A 24,573-nucleotide genomic window follows, 5' to 3' on the forward strand; every position below is an offset into this window, starting at 1 on the left:
CTTTGATTTTGGTAGAGACCAGGGCTGCACAATAAATCACAATCATTTTGTTATCCTGATATCAGCTTTCGCAGTTAACAAATTGCAAAAGTCTGAATTATCGTAATATATAAATACGAAAAAATATTTGTAGCAAACAAGCCCTGCTTTCTGTCTCAGCATGTTTATATTTTACACTCACCTTTTTCATGCAGCCATGTAACGGTCATCGTTACATTTCGGGCTCTTAAAAGCCAGATTAAACTCAAGCAAGCTATCGGCTTCACTCAGCATAGTTGTTGCAAATTTAATTGTAACATTTTTTTGTTTTGGATTTGTGAGTAACGTGTTGCAAACAGCTTTAGCTAAGATTATTTATCACACTTCATATAATTATTGTTATAGTTAGGGAGGCATGTAGTGGTGGGCGATATGAAAAAAAAGATCACGATTTTTTGATGGCAGGATCACATTCACGGTTTTATCACCATTTTTTTCCCCTCATGTTCTGTCAATAAATAATAATTAAACTACAATTAACCATCTGGTTTCTTCAACTTTCACTCAGGAGCAAAAATCATCCTTTGAAAGAATTTTAAAGAAACAATAATTTAACATTTATCGTGATATCATCAATATCGACTGACATTACATTTTTTATCGTAAGAACATTTAAAGTCACATTGACCAGTTATGGTTTCATTGTGAATTGTGTGCTGAAACACACCCATCAGCAGTTCGTGGCACTGACTCGCTGATGGGTGAAATTTGCCCCTATGTTTGCATGATATGCAAAATTAATGCTGGCATATTTTGGTTCATTACATCCTCTAGAGGAGCACCGTTTATCTGGCAGGTCTCACATTTTAACTGTAAGTTGCATAGATGCTTCACTCCGGTTTACCACAAGGGTATGAACCCGAAAAAAATAGGCAGACCCTTTAATAGAGGTTGGATCGCTCATTCCTGATGCATTCTTGGAAGTCAGGAAATGTATACATGATCAGCTTTAGAGATGGGCTCTGAGCTTATATCAGTGTCGGGTCTGATAGACGTAATTTACATAACATATCGGGGAGACGGCGCTGATCCACGTCACTGATCAAGAAAGATCCTTGGGCACTTTAAAGTGAGACTGTGCAAGTTGAGAATGTTTAAAGATATTCAGACTAAACTGCAAGTGCCCAAGTGCCCTGTTTGTATGTGACGCAAGCACAAAGATACATTATATCATGTAAATATGATGTCACTGTTTACACTGACAGTTGATCAGAGTGTTGTAAAGCACCTGGTCAATTTAAACTGTTTCAATGTGCTGTGTAAATAAACTTGACTTTCTTTTATTATAATGATGGTAGCAATGTAATGATGAATGGAAAATCTGAAGAGAATTGTTCATCAATGACTGTTTTTCCATGACAAAGAGGAAACTTTGGCGAGCTGAAAATAGATCTTGATAATAAAAATCCTGACAAAACATTAAGTTTCGTTTTTGGTTAGTAGACGGGATTAAAACAGAAGTGGTCCAACATTTAAAATCCATGATAATTCCCTCACTGTGTGCCGTCAAAATACAGGCTGAGTGTGTGCGCTGCAGGCAGAGAGCAGGAGGAGCAATAGTGTGTGTGTATTAGAGGTGGGTGATATGACCTCAGATTCACTGTATTTCTTTTTGCTTATTCCAGTAACGTTGTAACAGTATTAAAAGGGATTGAGCATATAAACACATATTCACACACTAAGAACCCCCTTCTCCCCCTCAAAGAAGCCTGTTTAATGGGATATCTAACTTGTGTCTGTTCAGGAGACCAGAGTATCTTTTTTTTAAAGTCCCTGTGCATTTAGATCTCAGGAGCTTCTAACTGAATCTTTGTGGTTTTCAGTTTAAAACATATTTTATTTTGTTGAGTACATTAGTTAAATTATCAACAGTTATCAAAGCAAAGAGAAATCCATAATTTTCTAGTTGTAACGGGGCATGTCTTGTTACGGAGCTGACATGACACGCATTATCGTTGCTGTGGAAACACACAATGTCATGTCAAACACTGCTACATAAGGAAACGAGAACTGAAAGCTGCTGGACCGTTGCATGTGCTGCTGTGATTAAAACGTAATGTAAATTATACTTGGAAACATTAGCACATCACATCTGTTCCTCAGGTCTGTTTCGCCCGCGTCTTGACTACAGTCGACATCATCCTTCATGGTTTTGATCAAAAGCCCCCTGGCATAGATTTTCAACAACACTGTCTATAGAGCTGTCAAAGAATATTTAAAATTGTATATATAATCAAATTTAAAGTAAAAGAACATTCGGATGTGGAAATTAATATTTGGGTGAAAATATAACACTTGGACAAATGCAATCCTATCCTCATAATTAAGCACTACAGGTACAGGAGATTCCTAAACCTTAAAGTCCTAAAGTGACCACAGAAGCATTGTACTGCCTTTAAAAAACGAGCCACCTGCAGTGACAGAGATGGAGCAGCGGTGTGAGGAAAAGGGTGCATTGGTACTAAACAAAGTTATCTGGAGCCGTGCTCCCATCGCCTTTTTCCATTTAAAAGGAGGGACAAAGACCGGAGGTGCAGGGCGCTGTACTGGAGGAGATGACACAAGTGAGTGTGGCAGGACGCAATAGCAGTGACACCCAGCCCGGTGCTGAACAAGACCAGCAAACTGCTGGGAAACGTACGCTAACGGCTATGGGGGACAGAATATTATATGCAAAGCTATATGAGAGAATAAAATGCAGAACCAGTTCAGTTGATTTTCTTTGTTTATGAACACGAAGCACGGAGCAGGGAGAGAGAGGGCGGTGGTTTTTAATTAAGTTTTTATGCTTTGAGACAGTATTTTAGTTTATTCTATCATTTGTAAGTGAAAAAAACATTTTAATAGACATGTTTATGTTGAAATAAGAATACCCATGGATAGAAGTACTTTGCGTGATTGTGTTGCTTTGCCCTCTTGTCAACATAACGGGTAAAAATAGAAACTTGAATGGTTTGAACTTGTGCTTATTTTTAGAGGGAATATTTGAAACACATTTGGCCAACTTTGGCAGCACTACTTCTTTGAATCATCTTGGACTTAATGCAAGTGAGACATCAGCAGGTAGACCTGTTGTTATAGAGATGCAAATCTGTTCCAGCACACAGCCCATGTCAAATAATGAATTTTTGATCACTGAGTGTGACACCCCTGGGCTCCGAGTGTCGAGAGAAACATGCATAAGACCAGGGGACTCGATCTGAGCTGTTGTCACAAATCACTGTTACACTACTTTCTAATGTACACACCACTGTGGCTTGTAGGTTAAGTAATCAGTGCTGCCTCGTGTGTGCACTACAACCACACATGTATTTAAGCCAGTGATGACAGTATGGCAAAAATCCATGTCGTGTGGCAGGAATTGATACTGGTTTACTACACACCACTAGTGTATGTGTGTGTGTGTGTGTGTGTGTGTGTGTGTGTGTGTGTGTGTGTGTGTGTTAAGAGCATAGACTATATGTAAAATATTGATTTAAATCAGTGTTTATTCAGGAGTTATTCATCAGAGAGTCAGGGTTAGACCAAAGAGTGTTGTTGCATCTTAATAATGACTAAGTTTCATATTGCACTTTAACTTTTAATGGCTTCCTCTGTTAAAGCCACTTCTTAGTTTTTCACTTGGTTACCACACACTGAAGTTGTTGTTCTCCATTTGAAGACAATTGTTGGAGCTATTTAATTATTGTTAGAATTAGTTTTCGTATTTAGTTTACTAATATTTGGATGGTGTTGTTTTTTTAATTATTCTACACGTTTTCTTTATTTAGAATAGATTTTGGGTAATATTTTATTTTTGCTAGTTATTTGTTTAGTAAAGGCAGAGAAATGTTGGCAGAGAAATGTTGGGAACGCTGTGTGCCATTCTCCATAGCCCCATCTTTTCACTTCTACTTCAGTTATTGATTTCCTATGTTTTTCGACAGGAAACTGAAGGGAACTAGCCATGTTCAATGGAGAGATGAAAAAGTGGGAATAAAAATACATGAGGTAAGTCAGCTGGCAGATAAACTCTGGGGCCTGTCAGTGATGTCTAGTGGCTGCACAGCTTTGTGAGCTCCTGCAGAGATGCTCTCATCTCATGCCTATTGAACAGAGAGCCTCTCCCTGTTGAATGTTGGCAGTAAATGGCGAGTCTATCAACAAGTCTCTGCTCTTTGATTGGTTGAGGCTGACACAAGAAAGCTGTTTGATGTTTCAGAGAGCTGAATATTGTTTTTCTATCAAACTCTGTGGTAGCTGGGCTAAAACTGTAATCATGTTATCTCATCTCATCTGCTCACCCTTGGAAAAAAAAAAAACACTACCGTGCCCTAGAAATGCACTTTCCTTTTTTGCAATGACTTTAAACACAAGTTCGGATACAGCAGTTTGTCGCCGTTCTGCATCCATAATCAAACATGTCTCGTTGTCCTCTTGAGTGCTGACTCACCCCTGATCACTGCAGACAGTCATGGCTTACATCAGTAGGGTTGTCTTACTTATTCACAGTACAAGATTTTGTTGTCCTAGATATGACAAAAGTTAGGCTTTTACCACCGACTAAACCTTGTAACAGATTCAACAACAGAATCATGCACAGATCTCTACTCTGATCACACCACCACTACAGAACACTTCAACTTTTAGAGACATTTCATCCCAACTTTAACTGTCAGAGCGATGAAAGCAGAAATATCAGGAGAGGACGCCCTTCTTCTCACAATCTCCTTTGAGCACTAAGTGTTATTTCAACGTTTGAAAATATGAAATCAGATCAGTCCATCCAAGGCCTCTTTCGGACTATTTTTGAACAGACTTAAATACGTTTACAAATTTTCTTCTATAATTTTGATAACTTGGATCTCCCTGGTTTCAAGGAGGAAAGAAATGACGATTGTAGTGGCATTTCTCCAAAATCATTCCTCAGTGTTGTTGGTGAAAAATCACCTTTGTGAAGACATAATTGCAATACATTTATCTTTTATATATTAAAAAAAAATCCTTGATGCACTTTACTGGCTGTGTGAGGTTTACAAAAAGCTCTAAGTGGTTCATTGTGAAGAGATACATTTGAAATGTAACCACACAGAAGATAAAATCAAACTGCATGTGCCCATACTTTCACTATAAGGCAGAAAGACCGTTGGGTACCAAGTATGCCAACGTTATTGACTGATAACTGTGGGGGGATATACTGTACCTAAAAAAAATAAAAATTAAAAATTTGCAACACAAACAGATTTCCCAGTTCAATCAGGTGTAAAGCAACATATTAACATAGTTGGTGAGAAAACTCACTTTTGAATATCTTTTTAATCGTGGCTTCAAACATTTTTTAAGTGATTTGAAAAGGAAAATGAACTTTGTCATATGTTTGAAAAACAACCTGGAGGACAGCATTACAGGATTGGTACCAGCGATAGGGCCAGGGCCCACTGTTGAACATAAAATATTTTTTTATATATCCATCTCAGAAGCCAAATATATCATATACTACTGCTATGAGTGCCTCCCACAGCTTATCAGAAAGCACATCTAGCCAAACTTACAGAAAAATACACAGAGATTAAGTTTTTCTGTCTGAATAATAAAGACAATTTGAAAGATTTCTGCTCACACTCCAGTTGACCATGAGTGGAAGTATTTACAGAGCATAGGTGAGTTTGAAATCTCCATTTCAAGTGTACAGAATGAGATCAACTATGCCCCAGAAGAATGGGTGCTGAGGGAGCTGCAGCACCCTCTAAAGTCAGGTCCAATTAAAGTAAAGACAGAGATACAGTGGATGAAGTTCAGTATAGAGTTTTTAATCTCTTTACTATAATAGTCAGTAACTTGTTCATAAACATCCTGCAGAGTGAAACTCACAGCAGGTTGGACTTTCATCCATCACTGCGCTCACTTTGAGACGTTTGAGGTTTTGGCTAACCAAAACAAATACAGATGTCTTACTTTCCCATCAGACAGAGCAGTATAATTAGACATTTCTCTAGAATTTGGAGTTTAAGTTGGTTATTCTTCAACTCACTTTTTTTTTTTAATTCTAAGAGGGAGAGAGCAATTACGCACAGCAGTGGAGTCAGAAGAAACCAAAACTTTATACTGGTGAAGTATGTGTGAACACTGCAGACTTCAGTCTCTTTTCAAAGACTTGTACTGTCCCATACACATCGAAATGTCTAATTAGAGCTTTGTATCTTCACTGGTCTCACCATTCAATTCGATTACCATTATCCAGTCAACAATTCGATTCCACGATGCATGATTCATTCTCAATTTTCTATAGTACTGCACATTGGTTCTTTGTCATAAACAAAGACAAGCAGTCATATGAGTATAACTTTGTATAACTTAGAAAGTACGCTGGTGGGACAGTAGTTAGTGCGCGCATCCCATGTATGGAGGCTGTAGTCCTCCGGGCGGGTGGAGGGGATTATTACCATAATCAAATTACATTTCGATGCTATTTCATGCACTCTTGGGTCTCTATTTACATTTTAAATACACATGTGTACCTCACTTCTGATGCACACATCACGTATGCCCTAATGCCCACTGAAGGCCCAAGGCGCTGCCTATCTGATCTTTAACAACATATGTGCTGATGTTTGAAGTAAATGTTGTCTGTTGAAGAGGGAGCTGCCGTAAATACTCTTAGTAAATATTTCCCTTAACATTCAGACTAATTAGGCAAATAAAATATTAATTTGCTCAGCAGAAAGTATGACGTCATCAAATAATGGCTTCTCTCAGCTATGACTTAACTATGCCCGACTTCCAAACCTAGAAAAAAAAAACCTGGCATGGGTTCAGGGCCATGCAGTATCTTACAGAATATTAAAAAGGTAAATGCAACATCTACACAACATTCACAACCTTAAGCGAGTATTAGCTAGTGCAGGGTTCAAAAAGTCTACAGCTAAAATGTGAAGTCTGTAGGGAACTGAAGAAAACCAAAAGAAGTAGCTAGAGTTGTTTCTAAAGCTGACCTGCAAGTCAAGCCGCTGGCTCGTCAGCTGTTAGAAAGCTTCTTTCACTCCGGAGAACAAATTCCCCAAAAATTAAAGAAATTCTGATATACGATAACATTTCAAGAGAAAGGGTCTCAAACAGCTGCAGTAGGCTTCTCTCTAGTGTGTTGTGAAGTTATAGAATTACTAGTTATATTTTGATCAATATGTTTATAATATTATATTTTAGGAAATCTAAGAATATTTCACTTGTACAATATTTGTAACACCTGGTTGTATTTCTTTTACATTTGTTATCTTATTTATAATAATATAATAATATCTCTATTTATATAGCACCTTTAAAAACAAATGTTTACAAAGTGCTGTGACAGACAGAGCAAATACAACAAAACAACAACAGAACAGAGATCAACAGAGAGGGCAAAATTGTAACGGTTGTACAAATAACAGGAATAAGATAGATTTAACAGGCAGGTATGGAGAGGCAGTTCAGTACAGTGAAGGAAAATTAGTTTAAAATAAATCAGGAGAGAACAAAATTAAAATGTATTTATTTATCAACTATTATTCATCGTAGGTTTATATATGTATAGAGAATTAATTCAACTTCAAGAAAATGAGTTGTGTGGATTACACCTTTAGGTTACGTGACTTGAAGTTATTGATACATTTTGAGTTTAAAAATTAAAATATTAATTTTTTATCTGCTCTCAGCTCCATCCGTCTGCATGGACGGGCTTACAGGGGAGAGCCGCATGGTTTCTTCTCCCAATATAGCCTTGGAGGATACTACAGCTTTTATATTGCTGGAGGCACGTTCTGAATCTATGTGTTTCATAAATACAAATGTTCTTGGTTTATTCTTTTGTGTGGATAACTGAAGATACAAATACAAGCTGCACAGTTATTTAAAGAAACTGAGGTTTTTAAAGGAAGAATGTGTGACTTTCTGATCCAGTAGATGTCGCTCTTGAGCACCAGCATTAAACCAAATCAAAACTTCTGTTTAGCGACACCTGACCTATTGTGAAGCCTCCGCTCTCCTCCAGCGACACACCACCAACCCCTCTCTACTCGCATTTACACTCAGGAGTAATTCATTAGACTGCACCATAATTAAGCACCATTAAGCACAAGCGGTGGACAAAATTGTCCTTTGCTCGAGCTGTAATTACCTGTGGCCTGCATTGTTGTGTTAGCGGGCTAATGTTAGCACTCTTTAGTTAACTCATATTGCACATTAATTAACACGTAATGATTGTGATCTAAAGACAGCTATGTGACATCCAAATAAGCAGTGAGTAGGCTGTGCTATTCTTTTTTTTTCTCTAGTCCTTGACTGAAACAGCTTTAACAGTTCAGCTGGAGGGACTCACACTTCTCACTCATTGTAGACAGTCATGACTCAGAGAGACATTTACAGAGGATATACTTAACTTCGGCTCCATTTCTGTGTTAAATGTAGCACTTTATACAGTCCGTGTTCTTGCCATAACTTAAACCAAACAAAGTGTCTTGGTTATGGGCTATGAAAAAGGATTCAAGCCAGAGAGATTGAGAAAAGTCATGGACAAGTATTTGAAATACCTGAATAGACTATATGAGGTCTACTTATGATAATGTTTAATTATCTAATGCAATTAATTATCCAATTAATTTGAAACGAACCATATTCAGCTCTAAATTTACTTTTGAAGGTTTATTTTTTTTCATTTGAGTCTATCTCACAATGAAACATATATCTATAACTTTTTACACATAAATTATTCATTATTATACAATAAACTGAATGATTTTACTGATAAAAATAGCTGACATTGTTGGTAATGTTAATGAAATATTACTTAACTCCATTCAATTATTTAAGGTGTAAACCCATTTTTTAGAAGAAGAAAGGTAATGAAATTTGTTTTTGTTGATTTCTTAACATAATTTGAACTATTAATAGCTATTTAAACTAATTAAACTACAACTATAAAAGTACTGTCCCGTCTTTTGACGAGACCTGCTGGTGTTATGGATAAGAGCAACACCTTATGAAGAATTGAGATATAAAGGGAGTGTGAAGAATGTGTCCTCAAGGATTGGGGTCATTTTACCACTGATATACCGCATTCTCGGCCCCCAACAGCATATACCTGGTTTTAATTCAATATAAAGTGGTCAATTTAATATAGTCATTTTGTATCTATATTCATGCACATAATATTAATGCTGATAAATGCTAATGAAACAACGTATTATGACAATAAAAATTATAATGACGAAAGTTTAAGCACTATTATTGTAAAATACTAAAATAGATGGCAAACCAAAGTAAGCCAAGCCACAATGCCATCCCAGAGTTATACACCTTTAAGATGATTGTAGTGGGTGGAATTTGTAACAATGATGTATGTTTAGGCGGAACTTGTAACAATACTGTCTGGGTAGGCGGAACTTGTAATGTCTGCAGACAGATGGGCCCAGTCTCGACGTCTGCCCTCACACTCTCACTGACTTTGAGGCTCATTCCCGCTAAGTCTGTGTGGGTTGAGGGCTGTCATTCTCCTGCAGACTATTTGAACCTTTTATGCAGCCTTTCTAACTTGGCATATCTGCAGACTTAGAAGAACTTGCTGTCCCATTCCTACTAGTACCATTTTGAGCCCATCTCATACATTCAATGACTTTCCGGGTGATATCAATGAAGTCCTTAAGGGCTCAGGGGTTTAGGGAGGAAATCTACATTCAGCCCTCCAATTGGGTGAGCTATGCTCTGAACATGTTTATTCATGAACAACATTTTATTACCATTTTGAGGGGAAAGAAGAAAATAATTGATGAAGTCACAAATACCAGAGAGAAAGAATGTTTGGTAGCCAAGAAATTGATCCAACTTCATAAGAAAAGCTGTTTCCATGTCCCTAACAACATGCTTATGTTTGAAAGGCAACAAATGTCTAACTAGCTTAATCAAGTGGACAATTTAACTGGAAACATGACAATTACTTTACCCTCACTCTAACCAAACCTTTTCATTAATGGACAAAAGTCATAATTTTATAGACCACTCAATGGCCCACTCCAAATCTCCACCATAAGCACCAAACCTCACTTAAAGGACTTAAAGGGGACATACAGTATTATAAAAAATCCACTTCTACAGTGTGTTTGAACATATATTTGGGTAACCTGAGTGTCTACTGACCCACAAAATGTGAAATAAACCCATCCAGTCCTTTGTTTGTGGTCTGCATAAATCTTACAACACAGAGACAAATGCTCAGTTTCTAATTTGCTCTCCTTGTGACGTCACAGTGGGATTCTGGGAAAATCCCTTCCCCTCCCCTGGTATCCACTACGACGGAGGATTCGGGCCACGTTACATTTTTTTTGGGGGGGGGGGTCATTACATTTAAAGAGACACACACACCAAAACGGAGCGTTCTGAGAGAGCTGGTTTATACAGGGTCACAAACCTCCTCTGGTGATTGATTCATGTTATATTTTGACCAAAGCACAGCACAGATGTTTCATTTAGACCACAGGGGGACTGTTTGAAAAGGTGGAACAGGGGTACAATATGTCCTCTTTAGCCACACAAGCCTCCTCTGCCCAGTATGTTCCTCACAAACGCGAGATCACTGGCTCACAAGATGGACGAGCTGGAACTACAAATGGCTGGGAATCGCTATGTTCGTAACTGCTGTGTTATGATTATAACTGAGACCTGGCTTCACCCGCGGATCCCCGACGCTGCAGTACAGCTAGCAGGCCGCACTCTCCACCGCTGGGACAGAAACAAAGACAAAGGGGGTCTTTGCATTTACGTACAGAACGACTGGTCCAACAATAGCATAATCATAGATAAATACTGTTCCCCGGACATTGAATTCATGTCAGTTAAATGCAGACCATTTTTCTTACCCAGAGAGCTAACAGTAGTGATAGTTACGGCTATATACTGTATATATATATATACCTCCGGATGCTAATGTTAGCACAGCTCTCTCCACCCTGCTAAACACAGTAAACACACAGCTGCGTGCTCACCCCGATGGAGTTCACATTATAGCTGGGGATTTTAATCAGGCAAACCTTAAGACGGTTCTCCCAAAATTCTTTCAGCACGTTAAGTGTCCAACCAGGGGTGCAAACACACTTGATCATGTTTACTCTAACATCAAGCACGCATACAGAGCCATACCTCTCCCTCACCTAGGCCAGTCAGACCACCTCTCTCTGCTCCTTACCCCGGCATACACCCCTCTCAGGAGGAGAACTACACCCCTTACAAGGACTGTTACAACTTGTCCTGAGGATGCACTTTCTCAGCTACAGGATTGCTTTGCTAACACCCAGTGGGATGTATTTGAACATCAGGACCTGGCAGAAAACACAGAGACAGTACTGACCTACATCAAGTACTGCATTGAAAATGTCACTGTTGAAAAAAGCATCCGGGTTTTTCCCAACAGAAACCCTGGATGACCAGCCAGGTCCGAATGCTGCTTAGAAACCACAACTCTGCCCTCAGGTCAGGTGATAGAGCGCTGTACAGTGCTTCTAGAGCCGACCTGAAGAGAGGAATCAAGGATGCTAAGTCGGCCTACAGGAGGAGGATAGAGGACCACCTCTCTGACAACAACCCACGACAGGTGTGGCAAGGCATACAACAAATCACAAACTTCAGGGGCTGCAACATCACCTGGGAACTCGGACGCCTCGCTGGCAGAGGAGCTGAACTGCTTCTTCGCAAGGTTTGAGAAAACTGAGCTCCACACAGCCACACCACCTCAGCCTCCACCAGCACATATCACCGTCACACTCACTGTACAGGAGCACGAAGTGAGACGGGTGCTAAGAGCAGTAAACCCCAGGAAGGCAGCTGGCCCAGACGGAGTACCAGGGAAGGTGCTCAAAGCCTGTGCAGACCAGCTCTCACAAGTCTTCACCTGCATCTTCAACCTCTCCCTGTCACAAGCCACCATTCCATCCTGCCTGAAATCAGCCACAATCATACCCGTGCCCAAGAAATCAACCACGGACAGCCTCAACGACTACCGTCCAGTTGCTCTGACACCGGTCATCATAAAGTGCTTTGAGAGGCTGGTTTTACACCACATCAAAGCCAACCTTCCTCAGACCTTCGACCCACACCAGTTTGCTTATAGAGCAAACAGATCCACAGAGGATGCCATAGCCATAGCTCTCCACACTGCGCTGAGCTATCTGGAACACCAGGGGAGCTATGTAAGGCTACTTTTCATTGACTACAGCTCAGCCTTCAACACAATCATCCCGGACATTCTGGTTAAAAAACTGTCGGACTTAGGCCTCCACTCACACACCTGTTCATGGATAAAAGACTTCCTCACAAACCGTCCCTAGACTGTTAAACTTGGCCCCCACGTCTCCTCCACCCGCACACTCAGCACCGGCTCTCCACAGGGGTGTGTGCTGAGCCCACTACTGTACTCCCTCTACACATACGACTGTAGCCCAACCCACCCCGGTAACACCATCGTCGAGTTTGCAGACGATACCACTGTGGTTGGACTAATCTCAGGGGGAGACGAGTCTGCATACAGGGATGAGATCCTGAAGTTGACAACGTGGTGTTCAGTGAACAACCTGGCACTGAACACCACGAAAACAAAGGAAATCATCTTCGACTTCAGGAAGCACCGCGCAGACCCAGCTCCCCTCCACATCAACAGTGTCTGTGTAGAGAGGGTCCAAACCTTCAAGTTCCTGGGCACCCTCATCTCTGCTGACCTCTCCTGGACTCCCAACATCTCTGAGATCACCAAGAAGGCACAGCAGCGCCTGCACTTCCTGAGAGTGCTCAGGAAGAACAACCTGAATGAGAAGCTGCTGGTGAACTTCTACCGCTCTTCCATCGAGAGCCTGCTGCTGTACTGCATCACAGTGTGGTACACCAGCTGCACTGAAGCAGACAGAAAGGGGCTTCAGAGAGTAATAAACACAGCACAAAAGATCATTGGCTGCACACTCCCCTCACTTCAGGACATTTATAACTCCCGCTGCCTGAACAGAGCAAAAAACATTGTAAAGGACAGCTCACACTCCGGGTTTCATCTGTTCAACATGTTGCCCTCTGGCAGACGCTACAGGTCTGTCAGAGCACGGACAAACAGACTCAAGGACAGCTTCTTCCCCAGAGCCATAACCACACTGAACCTGGACATGCGTTGACCGTCCCACCCTCACCACACATACTGTGCAATATTTATTTTATATTTCTGCAATATTTTACATTTCATACTGTGCAATATTTATTTTATATTTCTGCAATAATTTTAAATTTCATACTGTGATATATTTATTTTTATATTTCTGCAATATTTTACATTTCATACTGTGCAATATTTATTTTAGATTTCTGCAATATCTATTTATATTCTGTTATGCTACCACTTATTTTCTTCTTTTGTTGTTTTTAGCTTGTATGTGTGTGCACTTTAAGGTGAAGCCAAATAATTTCGTTGTACAATTGTATAATGACAATAAAGACATTCTATTCTATGTATACCATGTGTCTGAGCGAGCAGCAGAAGTTCAGAATGGCCACCGTCACATGCTGCTCAGACGGCCAGTGTGGCCCCAGGCCGAGCGTTGATTTCATGACTTGAAATGGTATGAGAAGAAGAAAAGAGACACACTGCAGTGACACACATTGCCTGGAAACTATACATCGCTAGTGAATCAAAAGAACGCCATGTCCTTCTCCAGCATGAATTTTGGGTTGTGACATTTTAGTTTGGACGTACTGCATACATCTAGGGAAACTAAGCAACTAAAGAAAATAGATGATAAGCCGTGAACACATGTAAATCCTATGTATGAGTATGTATGCCGAAGATCTAAAGAAAGGCAAGTAGCCTAACTTCTGAAAATATTTATTTCCTTTCAGAGGTCTATACTATAAATCAAGTTAAACATACCCAGGATATCTTTTGGATATCTGGCTTCACTTACCCTGACAGGAAAACACCCTAAATGGCACCCAAGGCAGGTTTATCAACCTGAGAAGTTAACCCATGGTTTCTATGAGTGCATTCAAAGAAAAGAGGCAGTGTCAGCTTGGTATTGAAAACATAGTTAGGGTATTTTAGAATTAAGGCCTATGTGATACTTTAATTTTTTATGTAATTTAACATTTATTTTACCATGGAATAAAGTTGTTGAGATAAAAAATATATATATTTTTTAAGAGTGTCCTGGCCAAGACAGGCTGCAGCACAATTTACAGAGAACATACAAATACAAAAAGAAAATACATTATAAGCTATTAAAGCCATACTGTACATTTAAACAGCAAATGTCTAGATCGCCCACAAACACATCAGGGAGAACATGCACAGCCAGATGTGTCCGCCTCCAAGTCATTGAACATCCTCTTAAAAGCAGCTGGTTGAGTCTCAGCTCTTTTTTGTAATTCGTTCCATGTAAAGGGAGCAGCGAACTTAAACACCTTTTCCCCCAGTTCAGTTCTGACGTTTGAAACAGACAGCAAGAAAAGGTCCTGGGATTGTTCTGACTGATGAGGGTCAGAAGCTATGAAGGAAGTAGACCTAAGATAAACTTTTAGATAAGTATATGACAGTGTTTAAGTCTGTGTAGGGTCAAAGAAGTCCATCCAGCACGTTCATACAACAGACCTGAGACATGAGTGAGGGATTTAAGATTAGTGATGAACCTCAGAGCTCCATGACACAGAGTCCAGAGAATGTAAGCTTTGCAACGAGGCATGTAGAATAAAACATCAGCGTATAGGCCAGCACAGACATAAAAGTGGTAGCAACCGGTCTCTTCTTCTTGTGAGGTTCAAGACCTGAGAGGGCCAGAAAAAAAAAAAAAAACATCAAACCATTTTTGTGCACACAAACTTGCTGATGCAAACCTCTGCATGAGCTCATCTAACACTGAAATCTCATCCCTGAGACAAACCATAAAGCACATGTCAGTCAGTATGTTTGTGTCAAAGACGAAAACCAACAAACATTTTCTCCATAATTTCATTTTTATTTTAGTCTGTTATGTAAACACAATTTAGTTTCAGGTAATTTTGTTAACCCTCCATTCTTTTTTTACACTTCAGCTTTCCTTATTTCCTTAGTTTTCATTAACTATAATTGCCTTCCCTGAAGTTACCTTGATATCTGAAAATCCTGCTTAGTAGTCCCTAAGGTCTATGATTGGTTTGTGCAAAACACAACCTTTTACATGACACCAATTTAGCTATGAACTATTTGCAAGTCCTTCAGGAAACTCTGCAGACATACAGACGCAAAAAGGTAAACACTTTTGTTTTATGTTACACCCCGCCTTAAAGCGGGCCTATGGGGCGAACAACTTCCCACAAATTGACCCAGTAAATTATTAAACAAGGATCAAATAAGAGCTAAACAAAATAGAAAATTCCTGTTGAAAGAGCAGCAAGGCAGCGTTCCCTACTCCAAATGCATCTGCTTTGTGGAGTCAGCTCCAGGGTTTTCCAGCATGCAAGACAAGGTGCACCCTGTTGTTAATCAAACTCACCTGCAGAGCGAGACAAAAGGAGACGGAAGAACAAACGGACAAACTGAAAAGGGAAAACATGGAAGCCACAACACTGGGCCAGAGGAAGCCTCATAGTTTGGGTTTTTCCAAAGCTCATGTCACAAGGGCATTATGTGGCCCTTTGAATCTCTAGCCAATCCCACAACATGGGGCATAATGAAGCTCAGCCGCCATTACACTTTTGTACTTGATTACCCAGCAGGGTAATATTGATGTCCCAGTCTGTGACGTAGCAGAAATCTGACTGCTGAATACACAACAGGAGGCTCCACTTACACGCACACTCAGACATGCACACACACACACACACACACTGAGAGCTGTTCTCCCCCCGCTGGCTTACAGTGTTCCCGTCTTGCCCCTGTAACGCCTCTGCCAGCACGATGGTTGGGATGACTTGGTCTCACCAATTTCCCTGCATGTGTGACATTCATATTGAAGGCGAGATGATACAGGGATGTGAATACCTTGCCTTGAACTGGCAATATGAAGAGGACATGTGAATGTGGAGAGAGGAGGACTGGGACAATGCCTTTTCATTTGAACATGTTGTTTCTGAGCATTTGGTGATATGACAGATCTTTGTTTTTGGAGGACAGACTCAGAAATATATATATTTTTTTTTTTTCTCAGAGACCCCATTCCCACAGACCCCGTGTGTAGCATTAAACAAGGTCTTTGTAAATGTTGAAAAGCAAACACTCTCCTTCCAGCAGCCTCTGCTTGCTGGCTGAGTGGTATCACCTGTCCTTCCCCCCCTGTGTTATCAGTGCTCCACTTCTTCATGGTGGCCTTCCTCCTCTTCCTCCAGTATTTACCTGACATTTCTTCACTGACGCTGGCAGTCTGACTCTCCTACTCACCAACAGCGTCAAGGCCCTATCTGTGGTCAAGGAGGAGGAGAAGAAGAAGGAGGAGGGGGACGGGGACGGGAGGCTAAGGGATCTCAGCAGCTCCACTGATTTACAACCCTGCTTCCTTGACTGTGGCTCCAAGTGACAGGGCCAATGCCAAAGCTCCAATGGGCAGCACCTTGTGCTTGTTAGATTAGTTTTATGGCCCTTGTCACTCCATGCCCTAAGTGCCTTTCATGACCGAGCTACACTTCACTAAATGCCATCACCACATTCTATTTTCCAGTTCTAAAAATGCAGCACTGTGTGATTGCTTTTTCAATAGCGCTGTTAGGAATGCAAAGAGCTGAGGGACTGAATCCCGCGCACAGCTGAATGAGAGGAAATGGTTGAGTTGTTAGGCAAAATCCTTTAAAATAAAAGTAGTAGCATTGTTAGTGCGTGACTGGCTCAAATGATCAGAACAGGTCTGACATTAAAGGAGCTCTGAACCATAAAACATGACTGTGATCCTGTCAGTATGACCACACAATGCTGGATTCTATAGCTACTCTGCACATGATGAGAGTAATGCTCAGATTGTTGAAAGCTTTCAGTCATTCTTGTCAAATGGCTTTCTGACACACTCACACTGCAGCTCCTGAAAATTAACTGAAGAGAGTGAGGTCTAATAATCACCATATTAAAGAAATTACTCTCCTGGAGAGAGTTTATACGAGACTCTCAGAGAGATGGTTTAAATTGTCTGCCCTCTGGCAAGACGACTCAGTTGTCTGACGTGTGAAAGAAGATTATAAAAACAAACACGAATGACAATTAAGAAAAGATGCATTCCACCACAACAAGTGTGAGAAAATGCAAATACGTGGACATAAAACTAATATATGAATACTGAATTAATCATTACAAACAATCAACATTAGTATGCTGCATTTTCAGCCTTCAAAAAGCTAATTTGGGTCTTCAGCAGCTGACCTGCAGATAAACTTAATCGGCTGCTCAGTTTCACAGTCTCACAGGGAGTGCAATTACTGTCACAGCAATCATGTATAAACACTAACAAGTCATGTGGCATTGCACTGAAAGTCTTTTAGGCTTTCAGTAAATCCTAATATACCCTCAACTGTGCACTGACATGATGCAGAATTAAAGTCCTTCTCGGGACAGAACTATGGGGTACATGCAGAGAAAAAAGCCAGATGGTCCGAGCACCTGAAACTCACAAAGTACAAAGTTTTTAAAATTCATTTTACTGTCATCCGGTTGCTGGACTGCACTACATCTCTCAAAGTGCAGAACATCACAGTAGTTAAGTAGAAATTAAATGATTCCAGAGGTTTGAGTATTCTCAGCGGCCCTGCAGATGTCCAGACCACTCGTCCTAAAATATTTAATTGTAAATTAAATTGGGTTGTACAAAATGATATTTGCAAAAGTATTACAATCCAGTCAAATTGGCTGAATAAATCAAAGATTAACAGTGGAGACCATTCCTCGAAAATGTGGTTGTTATGCCCCGTCTAGGGGAGGCCTAGACAGGAAACAAATAAAAAGTTTTAAACTAATTTCAGATCATGAGACACAATGACTGTTATATCGAAATTATTTGTTTATCCCCTTTTAGCCAGTTCCATAAATTTAAAAAACGATTATTTTTCCCATCAAATCTGGCGATGCCAAATCAAATCGGTTTGAATCAAAACAAATAAAATTGAAGTGAAGCCAACGGAATGGTTCTTTATTTGAACTCATCATGATTACATTTAAACCTTTAACTTAAGATTTGAATTGCATGGTCTTGTAAAGGTAGATTCACACCATGATGCTGGGAAAACAAGTTTAACCCTAACGTTTCAACCAGAACCTTATTTATTTGTAGATACAGATTGAATGTACAGGGATATATTATTAACAATATGAATAACTAAGAATACGCTTCAGGGAGAATCTTTGCCTGAACTTAACAAACAAAAAGGAGTCTAACTGTTGAACCAAACTAACCTGATAAATCAAGGAAAACAAAAGACAACCAACTTACCTCCCCAACTAACAGAAAGCATGAGAAAACAAGGTGAAAGTAACCTGGTGGTGATTCACCCCTAACACATCTAACACAAAACTAACTAAGATCAAAAAGGACACATGGCGAGGCCAATTGGAAAATGAGGAAGATGGGGTCATCATCGTCCTGCTTTTATTAGTGGGGAAGACCTCTCACCTATTTACTTTACAAGCAGACAGCACATACACAACCAACACATCCAAGAAAAAAAAAACAATACATATTACGACCACATTTGTAACAGAAGTGGTTGGGGGTCAGCCCCAAAATGTTCAACTCCTGGAAACACCCCTGTTAGGAAATAATCTGAAGTGTTGGACTGTGGATTTAACTGAGGCCAAAATGAGAAAGAAAAGTAATTGCATGAAGATTATTTTGAATAAGGAAAAGCTCAAGGACAGGTTAAATGAAAACATTAAACATAGATACCCAGGCCTCATTCAACTTATCCCCCTCTGGTTTGAACAATGACATGTTCCCTTATGAGAGAAAGAGATTAAAATACTACACGACCAGTTCTAAACATTTCTTGGAAAGCCTCTCCATCCTTATCCCGTCTCTAACAGAATAAACTGCATTTAGCACAGCCGCAATAATTATGCAACAGGAGGTGGGATAAAGCAGGCTTCCCACTCATGCTATAACGATGACCACATATAGCCGTCAGCATATCCTCCACAACACCTGCATAATGGACTTAAAGAAGAGGGAGCATGGAGAAGGAGAGGACAGCTCCCGCGTGTGTCTGTTTGGGTTGTTGATGATGAAGATGGATCACGCAGAACAATAAGAAAGCAAAAGCACAATCACATTTGACCAAATCAGCCTGCAGCTGTTAAACACTGCATTGAATGCCTTCTCTCTGACTCCGTCCCTCTCTCTCTCTCTCTCTCTCTTTTTTTTTTTTTTTTTGCTCCCACACGCGCGCGTCTGCACACGAGCGCACGCGTCCCCCACACAGCCGAGCGCGCACTCGCGGACCTGCTCGCCGATGCACTGCACAGGAGAGACCCTGACAGTGCCCGAGCCTCTCTGCCTGTGATCGCTGCCTGGCGTCTCCTCCGCTCCGCTGGATGTTTGCGCAGAGGACACCTGCCGCCTCCGGTCACTGAACCGATCTCTCCACCGACCCCCCCGCGGCACAATCCAGCGCCTTTCCGCCTTTTTTAACTTTCGCAACGTGTGACGTGTCAATCTTTCGTCTATTGTTTCGTGAACCTATTCCAAGACCATGGTCCTGTCGGATAAGAAGACCCTGTAAATCCAGGCGTTTGACTTCCAATTCCGGGCTTGATGGAACGTTTATTTGTGACAGATCGGGAAAGTTGCGCTGCGCAAGGGAGCATGGGCGCAAACTTTGAAAGCTTTTTATAATAAAGAGACAGTTTTTTTAGAATGAAGGCAGGTGAGTCAACCCCAGCGTGAGAGGCGCACAGAGCTCCGGGGGCACCGTAGGTATTGTCAAGGAAAAAAGCACGAAGGAAGTCGTGATCTGTGCGGCGGATTGCGCCACGGAGGACGGAGGAAACGCTCCGATGAGACATCATGGGTAAGTAATCAGAGGACTGTCACTTACTGAAACGATTACCGCCAGAGTAAGAGCCCCGGAGTCTGCACTATTATTAGTTGAGCGCACTTGTGCTCCTTAGAAAGACAGCATGGGTTGTGTTTCTCCTCCTTGGCGCATCTGTGAGTTTGTGGATAATAAGAACATTTCTCCAAATCTCTAGTGTGAGAGCTGTGCCTTTTGTGTATTTTCTGCACATATTCTCTGCGGCTTTCTGATTTAAAGACTGACCTCATCACTAAAAGGGGATTCTTCTCTCGGCATGAATTAAAAAAACAAACTGCAGGCGGGAGTGCGCGTGCTTCTGAATATGAGGGGGGTGGGGGTGGGGGGGTAAAATACTCTCAGATATGTGAAAATGTAAAATCCCAAAATCTGCATCAGTCGACGTGTGATTCTGAGCACAATGAGTTTAAGCTTAAAACGAGCAAACGTGATGTCCTTGATACAGAAGCTGAAATGACAAGTTGATTTAAAATATCACAGCTCTGACTTTACATTGACAAAATTTGGTGAAATGTATCTCAGAGATGTGTCCCCCCACCCCCACCACCCCACTCAGATTCCTCCGGTACTCCAAATCACAGCTCTGACATGTTTTGACTCCGTCCTATTTCTTCTACCTCCTCTCTTCTCCTGACAGCTCTGGGCACCTACAATCTCATCCCACACTGCCTATCACCTCCTCCATTTTACTGACTGTGGGTGCTCCAAAACCTCACAAACCCACACTTCTCTCTCCACTGTTCCAGCGAGGGGCTTTGCGTTCATTTTTTTTTCTTCCTCGTGTTGTTTTGGGGGGGCCGTCAAAGGAGCTGTGGGTGTTCAGGATTGTCACGGAATTTGCGATGAAACGATGTGGACTTTCAAGCAGTCTCACGATGTTTCAAGCCCTTCCTTGAGTGCAACTTTTGCTGTTGAATTATCTCACTGAAGGATCATTATTCATATGCAGGCAGGTGCAGCCATGCAGGCGTGCACACACAGAAGCAGGGCATGTTTGATATTAGGTGCAGAGGGAGGCAATTAGGTCGTAGTTAGACCGTTTTGTAACATTTGTTTATTCCTTAATATTCAGAAAAGCTGTCAGGCTGCAGGGATGCATGTGGCTCACATCTGTGCAAAAAATGAGGCATTTCCCAAATAATGAGCAGCTTAGTGCAACTAATGAGCACATACTGCTACAGTTTTAATTGTGTCATCACAATTATGAGCCAAAATAAGTGCTTGCATTTGTTTATCCTCTTTTTCTACTTCAGCTCTCTCAGCATATGCATTCCTACAATGCCTTGTCTTCCTCATAATGACACATGTTCAGATGAAATGTGGATAAAATGATAATCCCTTCGAGGCTGAAGTTTTCTACTTGAAAATGACAACAAGGCTAAACATCAAAATCATTTTGGTGTCCAAACATCTTCACAGGGCTGAATCTGTTTTTGTCATGCTTGAGGGCTGTGAGGAGTTGCAGCAGGATCGATGAATCATTATTCTACTTAAAAATGTATAGAACAGTCAAAAATCCCTTTCCCATTATTAAACTATTTGTGTTTTTTTGTCTATGAAAGAACAACAAATGTAAGCTGCTTTTGTATCTCAAAATTGACTTGAGGCCAACAACAACAACTTAAAAAAGTGGTTTCAAGTTATTCCCAATGATCATTTTGAATGCCTTACAGGAAGGAGGAAACATTTTTTTCCTTTTGTGGTCAACAACAACTTTAATCAGTGTTTGAAGCTGCAGAACTTCTGAAAAGCCCGTCTTTCACCAACAACAAAACTGTTAAAAAAAAGAAGCTCTGCCAAATAATGAGCTGACAAAACATAAAGAGCCGGGTAATGTAATGCAGGAGTCCTTGTGAACATTACACCAGCCCCATGGTCTCTGACTGAACTCGCTCGTCTGCTGTAGTAGAACTGCTTAGGCAAGAGCAACAGGACAATTACGCTCAAATAACCTTCAATTTATTCAATAATCCATCAGTTTCTCAGAGCAGCCACAGACAGTAATTGGTCCGTGGAGCTCGTTCCTGCAAAAACCCAAGCTGAATATGTTCTTTTTCCAAAGAGTAACCTGTGGACACACTTCTTAAAGCTTATAACTGTGCTGATAATTAGAGGATCCAATGATACTCACCACTGGCAGAAAAAGCTCCAACTTTTCCTTACAGCTGTGAGACCAATATGCAGTCTAAGACAATGGATTTGGAGAAAATCTCTCAACTTTTTAAATTAATCACCGTAGTCAAACTGCCAAGTTTTAATTAGATTTAAAAAAGTACATTCAACTAAAAGATGGGTTCCTCTCTCCTGCATATTTAAGGCACATAAGATTTGGTTGAACACTGGATGTTTTTTAAACTGACTCTCTTCCAGAGCCATGCTGCAGTGTGTATGATAATGAAAAATGTTGTCAGGTACTGAAACAAAAGAAAAGCAAAAGACCTTGAACATTCTCAATGGCTGCAGCTGTATAGCTTCCCTTTAAACGCTGATGCAATCAATTAGATTTGCTGTCAGGTTGAGGCGTGTTTCCTGATTCTGAGCCTGACTGAAAGTCCCCATCAGGCACTTTTTTTCAACAGTTTTAACATATTCATTTCACCACTACCCACACACACGCCACCAAACCGTCACAACACAGAACATCACATCGCACTCCCTCACTCTATACCTTGCGGTCCTTCATTTCATTTGTCACATTTTTCTTTTTTGGGGTGTGCAGAGTTCTGGGTTATCTTCTATAGTGACACTTCTTCCAAGTTTGTCCTTTCCTTCTGTTTCACGTTTTTTTTTTTTTTTTCTTCCTTGAAATTCTGAAAGGCTCAAACAATGAGTCCTGCACACTGAACTCGTCGTGCAGTGAAATATGGGCAGAGACACAAAACTGAGAACAAAGTCTGGCAGTAAACACTGGGAGCTGAGCTTGCACACCAAAAAAAATACTGCAACAGGAAGGACATGATATTGTATTATCTATTTTTTATGGCAATGAAGCACACTGCAGCCTACGTTTGGCTGACAACTGATTATGTTAACGTTTTCTCTAATCTAAATGACAAAAATGTGATCTGCCATCTACATGTGTGAGTCAGGTCTCATTTGTTTGAACATTGTCATGACTAAATGATAAGCAGTCACAGTTAAAGTTCAGATCTTTCCTTATTGATTCACTTTGACACTTAGAAGCTGCACAGTGGGTTGACAATGGCTGAAAGCAAACCCCACAAACTGGCATCACATCCAGCACATAACTCACTCACATACTCACTTCTAACCAGAGACAGAGCTTGGATATAAAATACAAAGCCCAAATGTTTTGTGGTTTATATCCTTAACTAGTGTAGCAGCCTATTGCTCATAATAACACAATGAAACAAGATCTTCCAACCCTTTTTATACGAACAGCCATAGTTTGCTTTTTTCATGAGCCTTTTGAGTGAAGTAAGGAGGCCTTGAAGGGACATGGATATAAATATCCTTTTCTCTCAACACTTGAAGGTGAAGTTCTATACAAGGTACACTGAAATCTGAAACAGAGACCAATAAGCACTAAAACGGGCTAGAACATGGTATGCAACTATTATAATGTAGATAGATTTTTGGACTCTTTTTTTGATGGGACAGTGGATAGAGTAGCAAACAGGGGAGAGAGAGAGAGAGGGGAATGCCAGGCAGGACTTGAACCTGGGCCGCCAAGCTTGGAGGACTATAGCCTCTTTAATGGGAGGCGACTTAACCGTCAGGCCATCTGCGCCCCTTAATGTAGATAGATTTTGGTTAAGAATTAATCTGTAGATATGTAACATGTTTTTATGCAATAGAATACTTTGTCAGTAACACTTTTGGTAACAATTTTTTGACTGAATGTTTTCCCTCATGCCAATTCGATTAGCTCCTCACTAAGCAGCAATGCAAAGGCCAATTTGATGTTGAATACATTTTTTGACAAACATTCTTTGTAAATGTTTTTCTGGGTTTAATAAATAGTCTGATCAAATAGAGCTGATTTAAAAAAAATGACATTGAAGCACAATGGGGTCGACTAATTACTGGCATAAAGGGCTGAATTCTGATTAAAAATGTTGCTTTTCACACTTTTAAATGGATTTGCTTAGAAGTCCTTCAATGACTACCAGCATGCAACACATACCAACACAACACACACACACGTACACACGCACGCACGCACGCTCATAATCCATGATGTCTGCTTCTCAGCCTTTACAGCAGGCTTGTCTCACTGTGAGGCCCTAACCTCTCAGTTTGTGCTGCTCTTTTGACATCTACACTCATATCGATCAATGCAGCGCTCTGCCTCCCTGCACAGATTTCTAAACGAACAAATTGTGTGTGTGTGTGTGTTTGTGTGTAAGTGCGTCAGGGTCCACAGGAAGGCCAGCGTCTGTGGAGTTCAGTATAAGTGAGATACATTTGGTCTGTAAAGAGTTTCAGCTGTCACTTTTTGACATGCTGGGTCTGGATGTTAAGCACTGTGACGATCAACATTGAAGACTTTCAGTGATA

The 24,573-nt window shown here is 40.6% G+C and overlaps 1 protein-coding gene across 4 annotated transcripts in view; it reads left to right on the forward strand.

Annotated features, from left to right (window-relative positions):
• Window positions 1-19,447: 19,447 nt before the first annotated feature.
• The window catches only part of lrrtm4l1 (leucine rich repeat transmembrane neuronal 4 like 1), a 64,076-nt gene continuing 58,950 nt past the window's right edge, over window positions 19,448-24,573 (forward strand). For all 4 annotated transcript variants that reach the window (XR_009676284.1, XR_009676285.1, XM_061061087.1 and 1 more), the window contains exon 1: window positions 19,448-20,028. Coding sequence is in view for 2 of the 4 variants with exons in the window: in XM_061061087.1 (XP_060917070.1) it covers window positions 20,025-20,028 (4 nt within the window). In the remaining 2 variants the exon portion in view is untranslated. The remainder of the gene's footprint in view (window positions 20,029-24,573) is intronic.

Source organism: Labrus mixtus, chromosome 17 (assembly GCF_963584025.1).
Source record: "Labrus mixtus chromosome 17, fLabMix1.1, whole genome shotgun sequence".
Lineage (NCBI taxonomy): Eukaryota > Metazoa > Chordata > Actinopteri > Labriformes > Labridae > Labrus > Labrus mixtus.